This window comes from Orycteropus afer, unplaced genomic scaffold (genome assembly GCF_000298275.1).
Source record: "Orycteropus afer afer isolate SDZICR_OR568_19922 unplaced genomic scaffold, OryAfe1.0 scaffold00364, whole genome shotgun sequence".
NCBI lineage: Eukaryota > Metazoa > Chordata > Mammalia > Tubulidentata > Orycteropodidae > Orycteropus > Orycteropus afer.
In genome coordinates this window covers 1,749,868-1,772,802 of record NW_006921951.1, presented here as the reverse complement: position 1 = coordinate 1,772,802, position 22,935 = coordinate 1,749,868, and the positions used below count along the sequence as shown (strand labels likewise).

General features: G+C 36.9%; 1 protein-coding gene across 1 annotated transcript in view; it reads right to left on the bottom strand.

Annotated features, from left to right (window-relative positions):
- Window positions 1–22,935, bottom strand: part of LOC103207316 (DExD/H-box helicase 60) — a 218,360-nt gene that overhangs the window by 191,468 nt on the left and 3,957 nt on the right. Inside the window, 3 exon segments of the mRNA XM_007952893.2 lie at window positions 5,855–6,013; window positions 14,785–14,946; window positions 20,154–20,270. Of these exon segments, the coding sequence (XP_007951084.2) occupies window positions 5,855–6,013; window positions 14,785–14,946; window positions 20,154–20,270 (438 nt within the window).

Sequence of the window (22,935 nt, the reverse complement as noted above, 5' to 3'; positions counted from 1 at the left end):
GCTGGGTTTTAAACACCAGAGGCTGAGCCTCAAAACTCAAGTCTACATGTCACCACAGTAGGACAAACCAACAGACAAGTTTGTCTTGCTGTTGGAGACCTCTCATATCACCCCCAACTGGGTCCCTGTGGCTGACTCTACCTCTGTCTGGATTCCTGGCTTTTTATCCCCTTTCTCCTGCTCTTCCAGCCTGCTACTCTGGGCGGGCCTGAGTTGCTTTTCCTTACCTAATCCCTTCAGCTGAGTGCTCTTCTCTCTGGCTTCCTGACTTTTAATCCCCTTTCTCCTGCTCTTCCCGCTTGCTACTTCGGGCGTCCTTGAGTTGTCTCTCCTCACCTGTGCTATTAATGATACTGTTCAATAATTTCCCCATTCTGTAGGATCACCTTTCTCTGGAATTGGTACAAATATGGAATTATAGGCAAAGAAATAACAGTAGTATCTGCCACTCTCTAATCAATAGTTTCACATTCCCACCCTTTGACCTACACCCTTTATTATTCTAAATTCTTTGTACAAACATCAATCCCACACTTCCTTACTGACTATATCAGGGCCTCCAGTTCTATAACTCCTCAACTTTCTCCCCATTCAACAGACTCCTTTTGGTTTTCCCTTGTGCAATTTTGTCTTCTATTTCATCATTTCTACCACTCTCTTGAAAAGTTACTAAAATCCTTTTTGCTCTCTTTCCATATCAATAGCACTATCAAATTCACCAACTCTTTCCTCAAGCCTAAATTCTTTTGTCCCTTTTTCCCATATCATCCAATAAATTGCTTTTAACATGTCTATAGTCTGGTGGATGAAGCTACTGAAAAACAGAAAATCATACAATAACACATATTGATAATCATGTAATTTTTTTAGTCACACAAATTTCAAATGAGCCGTCAAATTTCTAGGCAGGGCATGTATCACTTTGTTTCTCAATATAGATTGCTCTGCCACAATTTCCAATGACTATCACCCATCTATTCCAAGAAATGTGGAAGACAGCTACATGGCCAACTGACTGGAAGAGATCCATATTTGTACCCATTCTAAAGAAAGGTGATCCTACAGAATGGGGAAATTATTGAACAGTATCATTAATAGCACATGCAAGTAAAATCTTGCTGAAGATAATGAAAAAAACGATTGCAGCAGTATACTGACAGAGAACTTCCAGAAATGCAAGCTGCATTCAGAAGAGGACATGGAAGGAAGGATATCGTTGTTGATGTCAGATGGATCTTGGTTGAAAACAAAGAATACCAGAAAGATGTTTACTTATGTTTTATTGAGTATGCAAAAGCATTGGATTGTGTGGATCATAACAAATTATGGATAACACTGAGAAGAATCGGAATTCCAGACCACTTAATTGTGCTCATGAGGAACCTGTACATAGACTAGGAAGCTGTTGTTCAAACAGAAAAAGGGGATACTGCACAGTTTAAAATCAAGAAGGGAATGCTTCAGGACTCTATGATTTCACCATACTTATTCAGGATTATATGCTTTCACCATACTTATTCAATCTGTATGCTGAGGAAATAATCCAAGAAGCTGGACTATATGAAGAAGATTGTGGCATCAAGATTGGAGGAAGACTCATTAACAACCTTCAAAATGCAGATGACACAACTTTGCTTGCTGAAAGATGACTTGAAGCACTTACTGATGAAGATTAAAGACACCAGTCTACAGTATGAATTACATCTCAACATAAAGAAAACAAAAATCCTCACAAATGGACCAATAAGCAGCATCATGATAAATGGAGAGAAGACTGAAGTTGTCAAATACTTCATATTACTTGGTTCCACAATCAACACTAATGAAAGCAGCAGTCAAGACATCAGATGATATATTGCATTGGTCAAATCTTCTGCACAAGACCTCTTTAAGGTGCTGAAGAGCGAAGATGTCTCTGAAGATTAAGGTTTGCCTAATGCAAGCCATGGTATTTTCAATAGCCTCATTTTCATGTGAGAGATAGACAGTGAATAAGGAAGACCAAGGAAGAGTTGATGCTTTTAAGTTGTGGTGCTGGTGAAGAATATTAAAAGTACCATGTACTGCTAAAAGAACTAACAAATTTCTCCTGGAAGAAGCACAGCCAGAACGCTCCTTGGAAGCGAGAATCGCCAGACTTCGTTTCACCTACTTTGATCATGTTGTGAGAAAGACCATTCCCTGGAGAAGGATATCATACTTGGTAGAGTGGAGGGTCAAGACAAAAGGAGAAGGCCTTCAATGAGATGAATTGACACTGTGGCTGCAGCGATGGGCTCAGGTATAGAAAGGATTGTGAGGCTGGCACAGGACCAGGCAGTGTTTTGTTCTGTTGTACATAGGGTTGCTATGAGTTGGAGCTGACTCAACGGCACCTAACAGCAACAGCAACAACATTCCTAAATATTTCATTGTCCTTAAACTTCTGGGCTTACTTTTTCTACATAATTTGTAGCATATGACTCTATCTGTGAAGTCACAAAGAAAGCTAAACCCAGCACAGGGGAACTATACAATTGACCCTCCAATCCATATCATAAACAAAGGGGTACCATTCTTATTACCTCCTGTGAAAATAGTGGTGACTGTTATATAGAGTTATGCTCTCTATCACTCGTTCTTGCCTATTTTTTCTGTATTCTCAACCTCTCCCCTCTTAGCTTTTCCAGTCAGCATTTAAACATGCTCAATCTTTGAACCATTTAAAAAACACTCTTGCTGCTGTTAGGTGCCATTGAGTTGGCTCCAAATGTTATCCCTATGTACAACAGAAGTCCTACAGAGTGTCCTTAATATTCTTAATTGGTCCATTTTTTCCCTCAACTTTGTTCTGTATCTCTTCTCGTCTGTTGATTGTTTGTCTGAAAGTTGGGTGAGTTCAGTTCCGGGACTGAAGAATGTCTAAGGGCCATAGTTTCAGGGGTTCCATCGATCTCAGTCAGACCAGTAAGCCTTTTTTTTTTTTTTTTTTTTAATGATTTTGAGTTCTGTTCCACATCTTCTCCATGACCTATCTATTCTGATCCCTTTCAGAGAAATTAGCAGTGGTAGCTAGCCACCATCTAGTTCTCCTGGTCTTAGGGTCATGGAGTCTGGGGTTCACATGCTCCATCAGTCATTTGGACTAATTGTTTGCTGTGTCTTTGATTTTCTTCACTTTTCTTTGCTCTAGATGGGGAGAGACAAATAGTTGTTGTACCTTAGATGGCCCCTTACAAGTTTTTAACATTCCAGTTGGTATTCCCAAAGTGGGATGTAGAACATTGTCTTTGTGACTGTTATGCCAACTGACCTTAATATATCCTGAGACTGTGGTCCTGAGTTCTCAAGCCCAGTGACTAATTCCCTCAAGGTGTTTGATGTGGCTAAGAAGTTTTCCTAACTATATTTACTATGCTCTATTATATTCATGGATATATTTGCATATAAATATCTACGTAGAAATATCCTGTCAAACCTACATATATTTGTGGGTATAGTTCCATTTGCCTTCCCACCTCTGTTCAGCTTGAGTATCTATGTATCCCATTGTAGATTACTGTTATTACTGTTATTGCATGATTGTGTATGTGATAATATTTACTTTTGTTACCTTTAACTCAAACGTCTGTTTATCCCTATTTTCTCCCGGTCATTCACCAGTCTCTTTCCATGCACTATTCCAATATATTTTGTTCCTCACCACTGTACTAATATGTCTTTTAATAAAGACCCCAACTCCATTAAATTCAATATATTATTTTCAGTCTTCCACCTTCTTCAATTCTGTAATCCACCTGAAATCCCATTTCATTCTCCTAAACTCCAGACTAGTTTTCAAACTGCTAACTAGATATCTCTTCATACTCCTACTAGGTATTTGAAAATCTCATTGGTATCTCAAATTCCATCTTTCCAATATCGAACTCAAAATCTACCACCCCAAAAAGGTCTTTCCTACAATGGCAGTATGCACACAAATGTTCAAACCAGAAACCTAGGAGTCAACCTGACTCATCTCTTTCCCTCATGTCCCATATTCAATCACTACACTTATCAATTCTATACCTTAAATAACTCTTCAACTTGCCCACTGCTATTCATCCCAACTCTCCTAATCCTTAGTCTGTTTCCACTACTACCACCAGTCATATGAACTAAGATAAAAGTCACCTAAATGGTTTCTAAAGTCTACTGTTTTGACTCTAAAAAGAACTCTCCACTTACAACCAGAGAATTTATTAATAACAAAAGAAAATGTCACTTATCTACTTAAAAACCTCCAGTGGCTTCTCATTGTGCTCATGATCAAGTTACATATCCAGTCTCTTCAAAGGCCTATAAACTAAAAAAAAAAAAAAAAAATCACTGCCATCAAGTTGATTCTGACTCATAGTGACCCCCGTTGGGTTTCTAAGACTGTAAATCTTTACGGAAGCATACTGCCTCATCTTTCTTCCTCAGAGAAGCTGGTGGACTCAATCACAACCTTTTGGTTAGCAGCCAAATGTCTTAAACACTACACCCTCAGAGCTCCTTTCATAGGCCTATATATAGTGTTTATATAATTTGTTTCCTGCCTGCTTCTTTAGCTTTAGCTTTGTCACTCTCCCCATGTTTTCACCATTCCAGATACACTGTCTTTATCTCATTCCCTTGCTCATACCATACTAAAAATGTTCATACATGCTGTTTCATCTCTGGAAACCCAGTCTTCATCCTCTCTTCATCTAGTTAACTCCTGGTCATCGTTTAGGACTTTGGTCACTCAATTTCTCTGATTTCTTGAGAAGCCATTCTCTCAAGATTGGGTTGGGTTAGGTTCTGAAGCCCAGTTACTCCTTCACAGTAATTTAAAAAATTCAGTATCTGTCTTCCTCACAAAATACAGCTCCATGAAGGGGATGGGGTGAGTTAGATAAATGTATCTGTGCTTTTCTTATTGTATTTCCAGTGCTTAGCACAATGCATGCAGATTAATATTTGTGGACTGGATTGCTGACTGGTTATAAAATGCTTTCCTTTAGCATTCTGATGACATGTATCAGACTCCTGAAAATATCTCTATGTCAATTAATCTACTAGTACCATTTCTGCTATTGCCGAAGTCAATGGTCCCAAATTAAAAGGAAAGACTTTCAAAGACCCTAGATAATGATAGCATTTATAATATAACTAAGTCCTCCTAACAAACTATAATAAAAGAAAAGGTAAGTAAGCCCATAACACATCCACCAAAAGATAATTATAGCCATAAAAAAGAAAAAAAAAAATATTTACCAAGAATGTGAAAGAAAATAGAAAAATATGTGGAAAAAAAATTTATATTTTGAATGATTATTCTAATGTAAGGAACCATAACAAAAGCAGATCTATGCATTTAAAATAAATATAAAATCAAAACATTAACAACTACCAGCACTAATTAGAGTAGTTGAACTCTGATTGAGTTTTTTCTTTTGTTTTTGTTTTATATTTTCCTACAGTCTCCAAATTTCTCTCAATATCCTTCAAAATGGACAAAAGCAACAAACTAATATATTGATTTCTTTAGTTCCTCTCAAGAACAGAACACAATAGCTGTCAAACAATCTTCTATTGCTGATGATACAAAAACCTGATCATGTTAGAGATTTAAAGAAGACAAAATGGGGAGACTTTTCCCCATAGGTTAGGTATGTATCATGCTTTTCATTACTACTACCAAATATAACTGTTAAAATCCAGAAAATGATTGATTTAGGACATAAAACCTTAAAGCCCACAAAGGTTGACATTGTTCCACTATACACATACTTTTGAAGGTGACTATGGTTTTTAATATATCAAATCATTAAAATAAACAAAACAAACAAATAAATAAAGGATATGTTACCATTTTAAAGAAAGTATGTGTCTCCTTAATCCAATGGGAAGTAATGAATCTAGCTTGAGCTCTTTGAGAAAGCGGTAAGTGGAGTAGAAAAGCCACACTGAGGCAATACATTCTACACAAATCTTCCGCCTCCTGCAGGGCTAAGCAATTGCTGACTCCCTGAAAAAAAATATGGAAGGTAAGCTAGAGAACAGCTTTGAAACACCACAATATACAGGCAGAACAGCAAAAGTTCCTTGCATGGAATCATGTATTATTACATTTTTCCAGTCTACCCTTTTGAGGAAGTCCTTCCCTCCATTTATAAACATTTCAATTTATACAAAAGTTGAGGAAGAAACACAAGCAATTTCTGGCTTAACAACTGTTTGCATACAACATTTTTTAGGAGTTTCCATTAAGTCAAATTTAAATGGGCTGACCAAAAAGCAGCATTCTATTTGAGGCATCGTATTTTTACAGTGATATTTAAAATCACCAGTATGAAGTAACCAGGAGGGCAACATATCTGAAGAACACGTCCAATGAGAAAAAGATGAAGTAAGTGGTCATATTTCTTATCACATGACAAAGATCTCCTAGCTATCTTTAAAGATCTGCAGGGTTGCCACTGAATTGAGAGTAACACTGACTCAGGTTATCTTTATTGTTGTTGTTGTTATGTGCTGTCTAGTCGGACCCGACTCCTAGTGACCCCTTCTTGGGTTTCTGAGGCAGTATCACTATGGAAGTAGACTGCCCCATCTTCCTTCTGAGAAAGAGACGGCCGGCTCTCTGTCGGGCTCTAAACGACAGCATTGTGTGTGGTAGGTGACTGCCTTAGGCCTGAGGCCCAGGTTATCTTTAGGGTGCCAAAAGTGGTCCAATGATTAGAAATTCCAGAGACATAGATTTGGCTTAAAACAACAACTCAACTCACTGCTGTTGAGTCAGATCCGACTCAGCGACCCCTCCTTGGGTTTCTGATGTGGTATCACTATGAAAGTAGATTGCTCAATCTTACCTCTGAGGAGTGGCTGGTAGGTTTGAACTGCCAGCCTTCTGGTTGGCAGTCAAATGTCATAGGCACTACACTACCAGAGCTCCTAGATTTGGCTTAGTAGCATTAAAAAAAAAAAAAAAAGTGAAAATGGCATGAACTAATCATGTACAAAAGTGATCCCACAGAATGTGGAAATTACCAAACAGTATCATTAATATCACATGCAAATAAAATTTTGCTGAAGGTAATTCAAATTGCAGCAATATATTCACAGGGAACTTCCAGATATGCAACCTGGATTCAGAAAAGGATGTGGCACAAGGTATATCATTGCTAATGTCAGATAGATGGATCTTGGCTGAAAACAAAGAATACCAGAAAGATGTTTACCTATGTTTTATTGACTATGCAAAGGCATTCAACTGTATGGATCACAACAAATTACAGATAATATTGAGAAGAGTAGGAATTCCATAACATTTAATTGTGCTCATGAGAAACCTGGACAAAGACCAGGAGGCTGTCATTCAAACAGAACAAGGGAATACTGCATGGTTTAAAATCAGGAAGGGAGTGCATATGGGTTGGATTCTTTCACCATAGTTATTCAATCTCTATGCTGAGCAAATAATTTGAGAAGCTGGACTATATACAGAAGAATGCAGTATCAAAGTTGGATGAAGAGTCATTAATAACCTGTGATATGCAGATGACACATCCTTGCTTGCTCAAAGTGAAGATGACTTGAAGCACTTTCTGATGGAGATTAAAGACTACAGTCTGCAATATGGATTACACCTCAACATAAAGCAAACAAAAATCCTCATAATTGGACCAAGTAGGATCATGATAAATGGAGAGAAGGTTGAAGATTTCATATTGCTTAGTTCCACAATCAACACCAATGGAAGCAGCCATCAAGAAATCAGGCTACATATTGCACTGGGAAAATCTGCTGCAAAAGACCCCTTTAAAGTGCTGAAGAGCAAAGATGTCTCTTTGAAGATTACAGTGTGCCTAATCCAGGCCATGGTATTTTCAATAGCCTTCTAGGCATGTGAGAGATTGACAGTGAATAAGGAAGATCAAAGAAGAGACAATGCTTTTGAGTTGTGGTGTTGCAAAGAATACTGAATGTACCATGGCCTACCAGAAGAACTAACAAATCTGTCCTGGAAGAACTGCATGCAGAATGCTCCTTGGAAGTGAGAATGGCCAAACTTCATCTCACCTACTTTGGTCATGTGATCAGAAGTGGCCATTCCCTGGAGAAGAATATCATGCTTGGTAAAGTGGAACATCAGTGAAAAAGGGGAAGGCTCTTGATGAGGTGGATTGATATAGTGGCTGCAATGATGGGCTCAGTTACAGCAAGGATTGTGAAGCTGGAGAAGGACAGGGCAGTGTTTTGTTCTGTTGTACATAGGGTCACTATGAGTAGGAACCAACTTGATGGCATCTAACAACACAACAACAATCATGTGGAAATGTTTCACTAATAAAAATTCAAACAGATATGGGAAAACAAAATATAAAAGAAGCTAGGAAAAACAGATAAGCCCTGTCCAATTCTGAAATAGTGCAACAAAGAGACGAAATACATTTTTTTTTTTAAATAGGAATTTTCAGCCAATATTCCCCAGCACTCATGGTATACAACAAAATAGAAAGTGTAAAAATGTGTGTGAATATGTATGACCACATATATCTAAGGATTAATGCTTAGCTGGGGAGAGATTCCCTACTAGTGAGCACATTCTTAACATGGCCCATTATCAAAACTTACCTGTCACTTTGTCATACTCTAGTGGCTTGCATATTGCTTTGAGGCTGGAAGCTATGCCACATGCATTTTGAATACCAGCAGCATCACCCAAGGTATAAAGGTTTCAATGGAGCTTCCAGAAAAAGACAGAATGGAAAGAAGGACAGAGCCATCCACTTCTGAAAGAAATGGTCACTGAAAACCTTATGGATGGGAATGAAATAATGCCTGATATGTTACTGGAAAACTTTATGAACAATGGTGAAATATTGTCTGATTTAATGCTGGAAGATGAGCCCCTCAGATTAGAAGGCACTCAAAATAAAATTGGTGAAGAGCTGCTTCCTCAAAGTAGATTCAACCTTAATGATGTTAATGGAGACCTTAATTTGTTAATGGGGAATGACTCAAACTGGGAAGAAACAGCTACAAGTATTTATTAATAAACAGAACACAGAATGTACAAATTATGAATATTTTGCCTGTAATATCCTTCAAAATTGTAACTCAAGGCTTGAATTGTTTCTTTAGTTCTTTCAGCTTGAGAAATGCCAAGTGTGTCCTTCCCCTTTTGGTTTTCTAATTCTGTGACTTGGCACATTTCATTGTAATAATTGACTTTGTCTTCTTGAGCTGCTCTTTGAAATCTTCTGTTCACTTTTTTTAAAAGCATTTTATTGTAATATAATTTATGTACAGTGAAATACACAAAACTAAAGTGACATGGGTTAATGCATTTTTTGTTTGTTTGTTTGTTTGCAGTGTTCCCTTCCCTCCCCTCCCATGCCTGGCAACCAACAAAGAAAGTTTCCCTCCATATATAAACCTTTCCTTGACCCTCCACAATAACGAGCTAATACTGTATTTGTCCTTCTGAGATAAACTTATTTCCCTCAGCATAATGTCCTCCAAGTTCATCCATATTATGCAGTGTTTTATCTGGAAATGTCCTAATTTCACCACCATATTTGAGGGACCATTTTTCTGGGTACATAATTCTTGGTTGGAAATTTTTCTCTTTCAGTGTTTTATATATACCATCCCACTGTCTTCTCGCCTGCAGGGTTTCTGTTGAGAAATCTGACCTTAGTCTTATTGGTTTCCCCTTGTAGGTAACTTTTCGTTTTTCCCATACTGCTCTCATGATTCTTTCATTGTCTTTGGTTTTGGTGAGTTTGATGATAATATGTATTGGTGTTTTTCCTTTGGGGTCTATCCTTTTTGGGTTCATTGAACTTCCTGGATGGATATATTCTCATCTTTTCCCATATCAGGGAAGTTCTCTTCCAACAAATCTTGGACAATTTTCTCAGTAGTTTTATTTTTCTCTTCCTGTTCTGGAATTCCAATGACACATATGTTATTCCTTTTGATGGTATCCCACATGAACCTTAGGCTTTCTTCATTTTGTTTTGATCTTTTTTTTTCTGATTAATCCCTTTCCAAAGAAGTATTCAGGTATTTGTCTTCAATCTCATTAATTTTGTCTTCCATTGCATCAATTCTACTCCTTTGCCTTTTCAATGTGTTATCTATTTCTGACAATTTAGTATTAATCTTCTGGATTTCTATCTGTAGATTTAGAATCATTTCTAATTTTTCATTGATTTTGTCATTTTGTTCTTGTGTTTTCTTCCAAAATTCTTCTAGGGTTTTGTCTGTGTTTTCCTTGGTCTGTCTCTCAATCCTTTGAAGATACCTAAAGATAATTCTTCTTATCAGGGAGTTCCAATGCTGCATCTTCCTCAGTGTTTTGGGTCTGTATGTTGGTCCCTTGTTTCTCTTGCTTTATCTTGCTTCTTTGTGTGGACTGTGATGCTCTGTTGTCTCTGAGGCATTGTGACGTTTTTGTGTTTATATTTAATTGGTGATTATATGTTGGAATGACTTTCCCAAAATTTTCACTTTGATTTGTTTGTATGTTATCTATACAGGCAGGGTACTGTGCTGTGCTCCTCTATTCACTCATTGACAGCACTTACACATTCACTACCTGTCTCTTTTCTTGTTGTCAGCCTCTCGTATGTCCTTGCCAACCCTGTTAAACAGAGCCTGTTCTTAGGTCCCTGTAATCCGAATGAGAATGCTATCACTTTAAAATCCAATATGGTTGCCACTTGTAAACATTCAAAATGGCTGCGCCCTTGGTCACTTTAAATATCCAAAATGGCTGCCACATGTAAACAATCAATATGGCTGTGCCCTCTGGACAGCAGAAAGTCCACAGCTCAGGTTGTCTCCCTCCTTGCTGTTTCCCTTCCTAGTCATAGAACACTAGAGCATTTGTTCCTGCTCCCCTTGGTGACCAGGAGCGATCTTTAGGTCAATTCTCAGGTCCCAATACAGCTTGGAAATATTCAGGCTGTTGGTCTTGTCAGAGTAGCTGACAGTCCACAGCTCCGACCATCTCTGTACTCAATGTTTTCATTTAGGTTTTTCCACTAGTTGGTGCCTAATCCACTTTTGTATAGTTCCTTTCAAAGTTCAAGGTTCCAGGATTATCTTCTGTATCTCTTCAATTGGTTTTTCTTTTCTTTGTTGAAGAGGGTCTGTGTCACCTGTCTGCCTATTACTCCATCTTACCGGAAGTCCCTGTTCACTTTTTTTTTTGTTGTCATTTCTTCCATATGCTTTAGCTACTCTTCAAACAAAAGCAAGTTTCAGAGCCTCTTCTGGCATCCATTTTGGTCTTTTCTCCCCTTGCTGTCTTTTTAATGACTTTTTGCTTTCTTCATGTATGACATTGTTGATGTCATCACACAGCTCATCCGGTTTTCTATCATTGGTGTTCAATACATCAAATCTATTGTTCAGATGATCTGTAAATTCAGGTGGGATACAATCAAGGTCATGTTTTGGCTCTTGTGGACTTGTTTTAATTTTCTTCAGCTGCAACTTGAACTTGCGTATGAGCAACTAATGGTCTGTTCCATAGTCAGCTCCTGGCCTTGTTTAGACAGAAGATTTGAGCTTCTCCATTGCCTCTTTCCACAAGTGTAGTCAGCTTATTTCTGTGTATTCCATCTGGCAAAGTCCATGTTTATAGCCACTGTTTATATTGTTGAAAAATAGTATTTGGAATGAATAAGCTGTTGGTCTTAAAAAATTCTATCGTGTGATCTCTGGCATCATTTCTATCACAAAGTCCATATTTTCCAACTACCAATGATTCTTCTTTGTTTCCAACTTACATGTTGCAATCATCAGTAATAATTAAGACACCTTGATTGCATGTTTGGTCAATTTCAGGCTGTAGAAATTGCTAAAGATGTTCAATTTCTTCATTTTTGGCTTTGGTGATTGGTGCATAAATTTGGATATTAGTAGTGTTAACTGGTCTTCCTTGTAGGTGTATGGATATTATCCTATCTCACTCATAACACTGTACTTCAGGATAGATGTTGAAATTTCTTTGTGATGATGAATGCCACGCCATTCCTCTTCAATTTATCATTCCCAGCATAACAGATCATATGATTGTCTGATAAAAAAATGGACAAAACCCAGTCCATTTCAACACACTAATGCCTAGGATATTGATCTTTATGCATTTCATTTCATTTCTGACAACTTCTAATTCCAACATTCATATTTCCTACATTCCACATTCTGATTATTAATGGATATTTGCAGCTGTTTCTTCCCATTTTGAACCATACCCCATTAGCAAATGGAAGGCCCAAAAGCTTTACTCCATCCATATCATTAAGGTTGACTCTAATTTGAGGAGACAGCTCTTCAGCAGTCATATTATGAGTGCCTTCTGATTTGAGGGTCTCATCTTCTGGCACTATATCAGACAATGTTTCAAGGCTATTCACAAAGTTCTCCAGTAATTTATCAAACAGTGTTTCACTGCTATTCTAAGATTTTATCTGGGCAATTCTTTGAGAAGTGGATGGCCCCTTCCTTCTTCCAAGTCTCTCTTAGTCTGGAATCTCCACTGAAACCTGTCCAGTATCAGTGACAGTTCTGGTATTTGAAGTACCAGTGTCATAGCCTCCAGCCTAACAACAACATGCAAGCCACCACAGTACAACAAATTGACAGACAAGTGGTGGTGCACAGAGTTACTGTATGAAAATAATTAGTAAACGTTCACTCCTTTCAGGAGATAATATGTGATCAAGAAACAATGATACTGAAAGAAGAAATCCAAGCTGCACTGAAGGAATTGGTGAAAAACAAGGCTCTGGGAGTTGACAGAATACCCATTGAGATGTTTCAACAAACAGATGCAGCTCTAGAGGTGCTTACTCATTTATGCCAGGAAATTTGTAAGATAGCTACCTGGCCAACTGACTGGAAGGATCCATATTTGTGTCTATTACAAAAATCGTGACCAACAGAATGTGGAAATTGTTGAAAAGTATCACTTGCAAGTGAAATTTTGCTAACAATAATTAAAAAAATGATTGTAGCAGTACACTGAAAGGGAACTTCTAGAAATGCAAGGAGGATTCAGAAAAGGATGTGGAAGGAGTGATATCATTGCTGATGTCAGATGGATCTTAGCTGAAAGCAAAGAATACCAGGAAGATGTTTACCTGTGTTTTTTTGAGCATGCAAAGGAATTCAACTGTGTAGATCATAACATTATCAGTAACATCACAAAGAATATGAATTCGAGAACACTTAATTGTGCCCATGAGAAACTTGTACATAGACCAAGAGGTCACTCAAACAAAACAAGGAAATCCTGTATGGTTTAAAATCAGGAACAGCATGCATCAGGGTTGTATTTGTTCACCATACTTATTCAATCCCTATCCTGAGCAAACAATTTGAAAAGCAGGACTATATGAAGAAGAACATGGCATCAGGATTGGAGCAAGGTTTGTTAACAACCTGCAATATGCAGATGACACAACCTTGCTTGCTGAAATTGAAGATGATTTGAAGAATTTACTGATGAAGATCATAGACTACATTCTTTAGTATGGATTACATCTCAACATAAAGAAAACAAAACTTCTCACAACTGGACCTTTAAGCAACACCATGGTAAGTGGAAAAAAGATTGAAGTAGTCAAAGATTTCATATTACTTGGCTCCACAATTAACCCTCACAGAAATAGCAATCAAGAAATCAGATGTCATATTGCACTTGGCAAATATGCTGCAAAAGACCTCTTTAAACTGTTGAAGAGTAAATATGTTACTTTGAAGACTAAAGTGCATCTAACCCAAGCCATGGTATTTTCAATTACCTCATATGCATGTGAAAGCTGGACAATGAATAAGGAAGACCAAAGAAGACTTGATGTTGGTGAAGAATACTGAACATATCATGGCCTGTCAGAAGAATGAACAAATCTATCTTGGAAGAAGTGCACCCAGAATGCTACTTAGAAGCAAAAATGGCCAGAGTTTGTCTCAACTACTTTGGTTATGTGGTCCGAGGGGACCAGTCCCTGAAGAATATTATGCATGGTAAAGTGGAGGGTCAGAGAGAAAGGGAAAGATCCTCAATGAGGTGAATTGACAGAGTGGCTGCAATGATGGGCTCAAACATAGCAAGGATTGTCAGGATGGTGCAGGTCAGGGCTGTGTATCATGTTGTACGTAGGGTCTCTATGAGTCACAATTAGTCAAAAAGATGGTAATGAACTTTAGTATCTCTACAATTAGAAAGACACCAAGACACTAGAGCAGGAATATTCTCTTAAAAGACAGTTTGTTATTTTGGAACAAATACAAGCCAGAACAGGGTTCAATTCAGATTGCGTTTTTCTACCTATGATTTCAGAAATGTTACCTAACCTGAGACTCAGTGTTTCCACATAAGAAACAAGGGGAAATAATACCTCTATGGAAATGTTGTGAGGATTCAATGGCACAATGCCAATAAAGAGCCTAGAACATAAGAATGTAGTGGGTTCCTAAAAAGTGCTAATTCTTTTCTTCTCATTTGTACTGTTTTCTTTTTTTGAGGGATGGGAAAAATTAGATTAAATATGTACTAAGTAAAACATAAGGTAAAGCATCTATACATAAAAATACTAAATCATATAACAGCACAATACATGTTTTCTTATCAATATAAATTCCAAGTTTTTACTCTATTTTAGAAAATTTACATAAAAAATAGAGAAATAATTGATTAAGTACCAAATGAAAGATGAAAATGGTTAAAATTTCAGAAGTACAGTGCCAGGGTATTGCCCAGTATACAAATCACACCTATTGCATGTTAGTTACCTGACCAGTGGGAGTCTTCTTCCTCTTTTCTGAAAAGCGGTAGTACATCCTCAAAGAGAGTGAGCATGCCGTAACACAAAGAACACGTCGAATGTCAGATCCTTCTGGCCAGAGTTGCTTAAGCAGAGACATACTCTCACATGCCTGCCACAGAAGAAAATTTTGAAATGCCATGGTAAAGTAGGAATAATTGCAAATAAAACAGCAGAAATAGAATAGTAGAAATGGAAGACAAAAATGGAAGAATATTTGTATTATCAGAGAACTCAGAAAATTAAAACAAAACACACAAGTAATCTTATTAGATGAAACTGTAAAGATAAAAATGGAACAAAATGGGCCTCCATAGAATTGTAAATATTAACATTAAAAATGGTAAAATTTTAAAATGGGGAAATAATTATACTTATGTCAATGAAACCATTCACAATTTAAATATGCAAAGATCCTTATAAACCAGTAAGAAAGTGCCTAATTGTGTAAATTATGAACAGATAATTCAAAAACTAAATACAAATAAAAATAGAACAGAAAAAAAATTTCAGCCCCTTAGCAATAAAAGAAAAAAAAAACAGATAACGTATTTTTACTTTAAAGGAGCTCTGGTGGCACAGTGCCTAAGGCATTTGACTGCTAACCAGAAGGTTGGTGGTTCAAACCCACTAGGCTCTCCATGGAAAAAAGAGGGGCAATATACTTTCGTAAAGATTCACCACTTTGTAAACACAGTGAGCAATGTTATGAGTCAGGATTGACTCAATGGCCATGGGTTTGCTTTTGGTTTTATTTTAACTTTCAAGTTAAAAAAGTATTTTAATGGTAATGGACAGCAGTGGAACTCACACGATTATAAATAGGTACAAACTGATCACAAAGCTATTTGGAAATACTAATGACTATCATTAAATGTGTTAATGCTTAATGATTGACTATTTTAAGTTCTACGTTTCTAGCCTATGTAAGTAACACAGAATGTATTTAAAAATTTATGCAATGAGGTATTCATCAGAGTTATTTGTAAGAGCTGATTTTTCAAACAATTGAAACATCTAGCACTACAGGAATGTTACTCATTGATTAAAAATCAAGCCACCTTGTATTGTAGTGTGAGGCACTAGGTTACACAAAGAATACTTTTATATTTTTATATTGTATTATAAATTTTCAAAAGAGTAATACATCTATATATGCATATGGGAGCTATGGTGGCAGAGTATCTAAGGCATTTGACTGCTAACCAGAAGGCTGGCAGTTCAAACCCACCAGCCATTCCTCATAAGATACCACATCGGAAAACCAAGGAGTAGTCACTATGAGTCAGAACTGACTCGACTACAGTGAGTAAGTAATATATGCATATAGGGGTATGTACATACAAAATACATACAACTTGGTTGGACTCTATCCTTGAAGACAAGAGTCTATGGTAATCAAGTTCCCAAAAACTCCATCCCCAATGACATAAAATGTTTTTATAACTACAAGTTACTTAAGCAGAGAGAATAGTTACCATGCAACTGTGTGTAATAAATAATGAACAGAGTCCAGCTTTGCAATCCCTTATACCCCTGCCTCATTTCAAGGCTTTGTGGTGGCCAAAGAGAGATTGAGAAAACTGCAGGAAACACAGAGGAGGGGCATTAGCAAAAAGTGAATTGGAACAACCACTAGAAAGGATAAAGCTAAAGAATAAAGCTAGCCTAAGTTCCAAAATATTTTAAAAGGAACCAGTTTGAACAAACTATAGGAAAGGACTTTCAATGTATGCAAAATTTAAAGGATTATTTGGCATAAAAGGGAACAAACAAAAGGTTAAAAGACATAGGTGCCATTAAAAGGGCCAAACACTTAACTCAAGACTCAATTTAAAAAGGCAAGCATGCTTTAAAAGGATTTGTTGTTATTGTTGTGTGCTGTCGATTCATACTAATAGTGACCACACAGGATAAAGTAGAGCTGTCACATAGGGTTTACAAGGCTACAATCTTTAAGGAAGTAGAAAGCTATTAAGCAGCTATCCCACCAAAAAGCTCCAGGTCCAGATGATTTCACAGGAAAATTCTACCAAAACTTCAAAGATCAGATAGTCCAAATGCTCTACAAATTACGTATTCCATAACTAAAATGATGTGAGTATAAATACGGACCTTCTAAATCAGATCAACAGTACAAAGAAGGAAAATTAAAGAATGATACCATTCATGCATATTGAAGCATGTAAAGAAAATAAGATATATTAACCAAGTGGGATTCCTTCCAAAAATGCAGAATTGGTTCAATACTGGGAAATATGTTAATATTGTATGCTATATTAATGATGTTAAAAAAAAATCAGCCACATGATTATACCCAAAAATTTAAGAAAGGGAAAGCCTCTGACAAAATTCAATACCTATTCATGATAAAAACAAAATAAAATAGAGATTGAGGACTATATTCTTAACATCGTAAAACTAGTATCTTATTTGTTGGTGAAATAATAAAGGAATTTCCACTCAGATCAGCAACAAGGCAAAGATGTCTACTATCTCTGCTACCATTCAACATCACAGTATATTTATTAACTGATACAATTAGACATGAAAAAGTAATTACAGGGATAAGAATGTGTAAAAGAAAATTAAAACTATCTTTACCCATAGGCAATATGATACCAAATGTGGAAATCCTCAGAGAATCAATTAAACTAAAAAAATGAAAAAATTACTAAGGCATCAGGATATAAAATTTACATGCAAAAATCTATAGCATTCATATGCAAAAACAATAAAGAGGGAATGCCATTTACAAGAGCAACAAAAAGATCAAGTACTTTAGAAATAATATTAACAAGAAATGCAGTTACTGATTAATTTCAGAGCTGGGACAGAGAAAGCAAAAGATGAGACTGGAACATTTTGTGGATTCAGAAAATAAAAAGGGATGTAAAAGATGGGAGGCTTGTCATAAGAATGTAGGTGCCAACATAAAGGTAAGTCTAATAGTCAAACATAGAACATTTTAAATATCAAAATAAATAATGATAATATTAGTTTTAACCTATAATGTAAAATGAATATCCATTAGTCCATAGGGATATAAGGAAATAAATAAATGAGAGAGTTAGGATAGTTCTTCTCTGTAGTAGAATTCCAATTAAGGAAAGAGTGCAATAGAAAATCACCATTAGGCAAAAACATCTGTAATAAATCTTATAGACAATGTCCACTAATGGATAATAATAACAATTAGCAAAGCTGACAAACAGGATACTATATTTTAGGTTATAGTAGTTTTTAAAGCCAGTGGGGAGATTTGCTGCCTTGCACACCTTGGGGTTTTGAAATGGGAATGAAGCTTGTTGTCGCAAATGCTGCACTATGACCCCAACAATGGCATTTCAGCAAAGGAAGCTCTGGCTTTCCCTTTCTTCCAGGATGTGATCAACCCAGTACCATACCTTCCATTCTGATGCCCTTCCCTCGGCCCTCACCCTCATTGTCACTCCCACCTCCAGTGTGTGCCTGACCTGGCTTGGCTCTGGGCTATTTGTACTCACATGGGCCTTCTGATCTTGTCTGACTGCCTTACCTACTTGGCCACTTGGCCAGCCAGCTCTGGGGATACAGGGAGTGGAGGGGAGAGAAGAATGCAAATGAAAAGGAGTTTCAGTATTAGATGCACTTAAGGCAGCCTTTACACCCTCTCCCCCTCCTCTTAGTCATTGCTGAGGAAGACCAGTTTCTAAAAATAGACCAAACCCCCCCACCACACACACACACATTGGGTTTGCCATCCCAGGCCATTTCTGAGTGCTTCTTAATTATTATGGTGAGGCCAATTGATAGCAGAGGGCTAAGTTGGAACTTTTGAAAACCAAGCAAAACAAAAACACAGAGAGGGGTCTGTTTTAAGGAATTAGGTTCAAAAAATAGTTCCAACCAGTTTATGCCCTAGTTTTAGTGTTTCACCTCACCTAACAGGTAGGAGACTCAAGACTCCACTCTTGGTACGAAATGTGTTAGACTGGGTTCTCTAGAGAAACAAAACCAGTAAAGCTTATATGTTGTTGTTGTTATATGCCATGGAGTCGGCCCCAACTTCTAGCGACCCCTCCTTGGGTTTCTGAGGCAGTATCACTACGGAAGTAGATTGCCCCATCTTCCTTCCAAGGAGTGGCTGGTGGGTTATAGAGAGAGAAAAGAGAATTTATCTTAGGAAAATGGCTCACACACTTACAGAAGTTGGCAAGTCCCAAGTTCTTGGATCAAATGTCAAGCTGGAGGCTTTTCCCAACTCATGAAGCTGCAGGGGCTGAAGAGCTCAAGGTTAGAAGGAAAAATATTGCCCAACCTTCCTTCCAAGAAAGGTTGGGCAATAAGGTAGGGCAATATACTTCCGTAGTGATACGGAAACCCAAGGAGGGGTCGCTATGAGTCAGGTCTGACTTGATGGCACGTAACAACAACAACAACATACTGGCTGTTGACTCCAACAGATGACGAATCCAAGGTCTCCAGGCCGAATGGTGGATTGTTTACTCACGGACAGTTGTAGGCAGCACAATAGAATCCTGATCCACAGAAGAGTGTCTCTTTTCCCAGGATGCCCATAAATATACTGGAAGCAGGCCCCACCCATAGGGAAACTCCCTTTCAATGGATTGGCTGCTCAAAGCATATACATCTGATCCCATCATTGTAATAACCCACATCACAATTACTTAAACCATAAAGAATTGTGGTCCAGCCAAGTTGACACACAGCTCCAACTATCACAGCATCTCATGCAAGATATTTATTAACTACAAAGGGAAAAATAACTAAAGTAGAGAAAGCTGGCTGGCAACACCTTAGCAAATATTAAGATATATTAACATTATTGAACCCCTTGATATGAGGCACTGTTACAACCTCAAATCTATAGCATTTTTGGAAAAAATTCATACCCTCATTCTAATTATAGGAAAACATCAGACAAGCACAAATTGAGGAAAATTCAAAAAAACACCTGACCAATATTTTTCAAAAGTGTCAAGATCATACAAGTCAAAGAAAGACTGAGAAACTGTTACAGGTTGGCAGAGAATTAAAAGAAATAACTATAAATAAATAATAATTGCCAAGTGGGATCCTGGAGAGATTTCTTAAACAGAACAAAGGCATTAGTGGAAAAGCAAGTGAAATTCAAATGGCCTGAAGGTTAGTTAAAAGTATTATTCAAATGTTTATTTCCTGGTTTTGATCAATGCACCAAGAAGTTAATACTAGGGGAAAGTAGGCAAGGGAAATAAAAGAAATCTACTATTTTTTGCGACTTTCATATAATTAAAAGATTAGTGCAAACTAACATAGTTTTTTAAAGTTTCATACCTCTTCCATCATGCTTGTCCAAGTAAAATCTTTAAAAAGAGATGCTAAAGCTGAAACTCTATGTTCTTCCAATTGTTTAATCAGGGTTTTGTAAGCATCCTCGATCATTTTTTCATTCTATAAAAGGAAGGAAAATTACATCAACTGTCATAAACAAAATATTCTGTAGCTATAAAAAATCAGATAAATAAGTTAAAATTATGTTATAATGTATTCTAAGTTAAAAAAAAATCCCATCTATGTAATTACACATAGAATGTTTTAAAGCCTGCTTAAAAGGACTATTCTCTCTTTGCCAAATTAATTTTTATCTAAGGATATAGTAGTTATTATTTTAATGTAAGGCATTTTACTGATAAGCAGAAGCCTGTTGGTTCAAACCCCCCAGCCACTCCTCAGAAGGAAGCTTGCGCAATCTACTTCTGTAGAGATACTTCCTCGGAAACCCCAGGAGGCATCACTATGAGTTGGGACTGACTCAATGGCAGTGAGTTTGGTTTTTGGATAATTACTATAAGGGAGCTCTGGTGGCATAGTGCCTAAGGCTTTCGACTGCTAAAATGCACTCATTTTAAGTATATAAGTCAATGATTTTTCATAAATGTACAAAATTGTACAACTCTCACCATAATTTAATTTTAGAATATTTCTAACATCCCAGAAAGACACATTATCTTCAATAAATGCATTATATATTTATTATGAAAATTTACAAGAATGATGTAATTTTTCCCCAGGTACCAATCACAAAGCAACAGCTATTGTCAGCACACAATGAATTTTAATTGATTTTTAATGTGAGAATTCAATAAATTAGGAAATAAATTATTTTTATCAAAAGAACAAAATCCTCAATTGAAAGAATTCTTAAGGAAAGATTGGGGAGAATGTTTGTAAAGCACCCTTAAAATTCAGATTCAAGAATTGCTCTAAAAGACCAGAAAATCACCTGAAAACAATATTTCCTCCCAATGAAAATGAATCCAAGGACTGTTCCTATTCACAGTAGGCAACTAGAGCTGGAAAGAATTTAATGACAGGAGTACAAACTAAAGCAAAACCACCACCTTATCACATTTCTTGTGTGTGTCACTAAACACTATGAGAGGTATCACACAATGCTCAAGGAGTTCAAATGTTGACTGATTCAGAATAATTTTGATAAGACACAGAATTATCTTCATATTCAGAACTGTTAGTGAAAATTGAAACAAAAAGTAAGTGTATGTATAAAGTCAGCATACAGTTTTTACTTCCAAAATTTCAATACCATTATTAAATATGCAAATATAGCAAATAATACTACAAAAGTAAAATTCAAAATAATTTGAAAATTCTACAGAATAACTGAAAAACAAAAAATAAAATGATCTCCTTCTTTATTAACCCTCTTCATTGTTTTATCATTAAAGGCCACAGTATTAACCATCATTCTCTAGTGTGTCTAAGCAACATAGATAGAACTTTTGCTTTTTGTTCAATGCATTTCAGGCCTTCATTAACTTGGAAGCAGTTTACACACAGCAATTAAGTGCAAAAGAGCTGGAGTGAGACTGCCCCTTTTCAAATCAATTCTCTATTAATGCACTTGCTTTTAGTTAGAAGTAAATGAGTTTTATAAGCACCCACTTCCTCATCTGGAAAACAGGCCAAACTAACATACTAACGTTTTTGTTGTTATGTGCTGTTGAGTCGGACCCGATTCATAGCGATGCCTCCTTGGGTTTCTGTGGCTGTATTACTACAGAAGTAGATTGCCCAACTTTCCTTCTGAGAAGAGCCTGGTGGGTTTGAACCACCAGCCGTTTGGTTAGCAGTCAAGTGCCTTGGGCACTACACTACCAAAGATCCTATATTAACATTAGAGGATTGTTAAAAAGGGGTTAAAAAAGTAATTAGTGGGAAATACCAAAGACTACTGTTAGAACCCACCACTGGTTTGTCAATTTGTCACAGTATAGTGGCTTGCTTGTTGCTGTGAGGCTGGAGGCTATGTCGTTGATATTGCAAGTACCAGCAGGGTCACCCATGGTGGACAGACCCAGAGCTTCCAGACTATGACAGACTGGGAAGGACTGGCTGAAGAAAAGTTGATGCCTTTGAATTGTGGTGTTGGCAAAGAACAATGAAAATATCATGGACTGCCAAAAGAATGAACTAATCTGTCCTGGAATAAGTGCACCCAGAATGCTCCCTAGAAGGGAGAATGGCCAGACTTCATCTCACCTACTTTGGTCATGTTGTCAGAAGGGACCAGTCCCTGAAGAAGGATATCATGATTAGTGAAGCAGAGGGTCAGTGAAAAAGGGGAAGACCCTCAATGAGATGGATTGACACAGTGGCTGCAATGATGGGCTTAAGCATAGAAGGATTGTAAGGATGGTGCAGGACCAGGCAGTGTTTCATTCTGTTGTACACAGGGTTGCTTTTATGAGTTGGAGCCAACTCAACAGCTCCTAACAACTGTTGTTCTTGTGCTCAATAAGTGATTACTTTGTAATTATTATTACTTTCATTGAGTTCTCTATTAAACCTGTGATAATTTCCATAGAAGAAGAACAAAGAAAACTGAGTCAAGCTATTTAGAAAATTGTATAAAATCCCAGAAGAAAATTGATATATACATTGTGTGTGTGTTGTGTGTGTGTGTTGTGTGTATGTATATATATATATATATATATATATATATTTATATTTATATATACATTGTTGTTGTTGTTGTTGTTATGTGCCATCGAGTCAAACCCGTCTCATAGCGACCCCTCCTTGGGTTTCCGAGGCA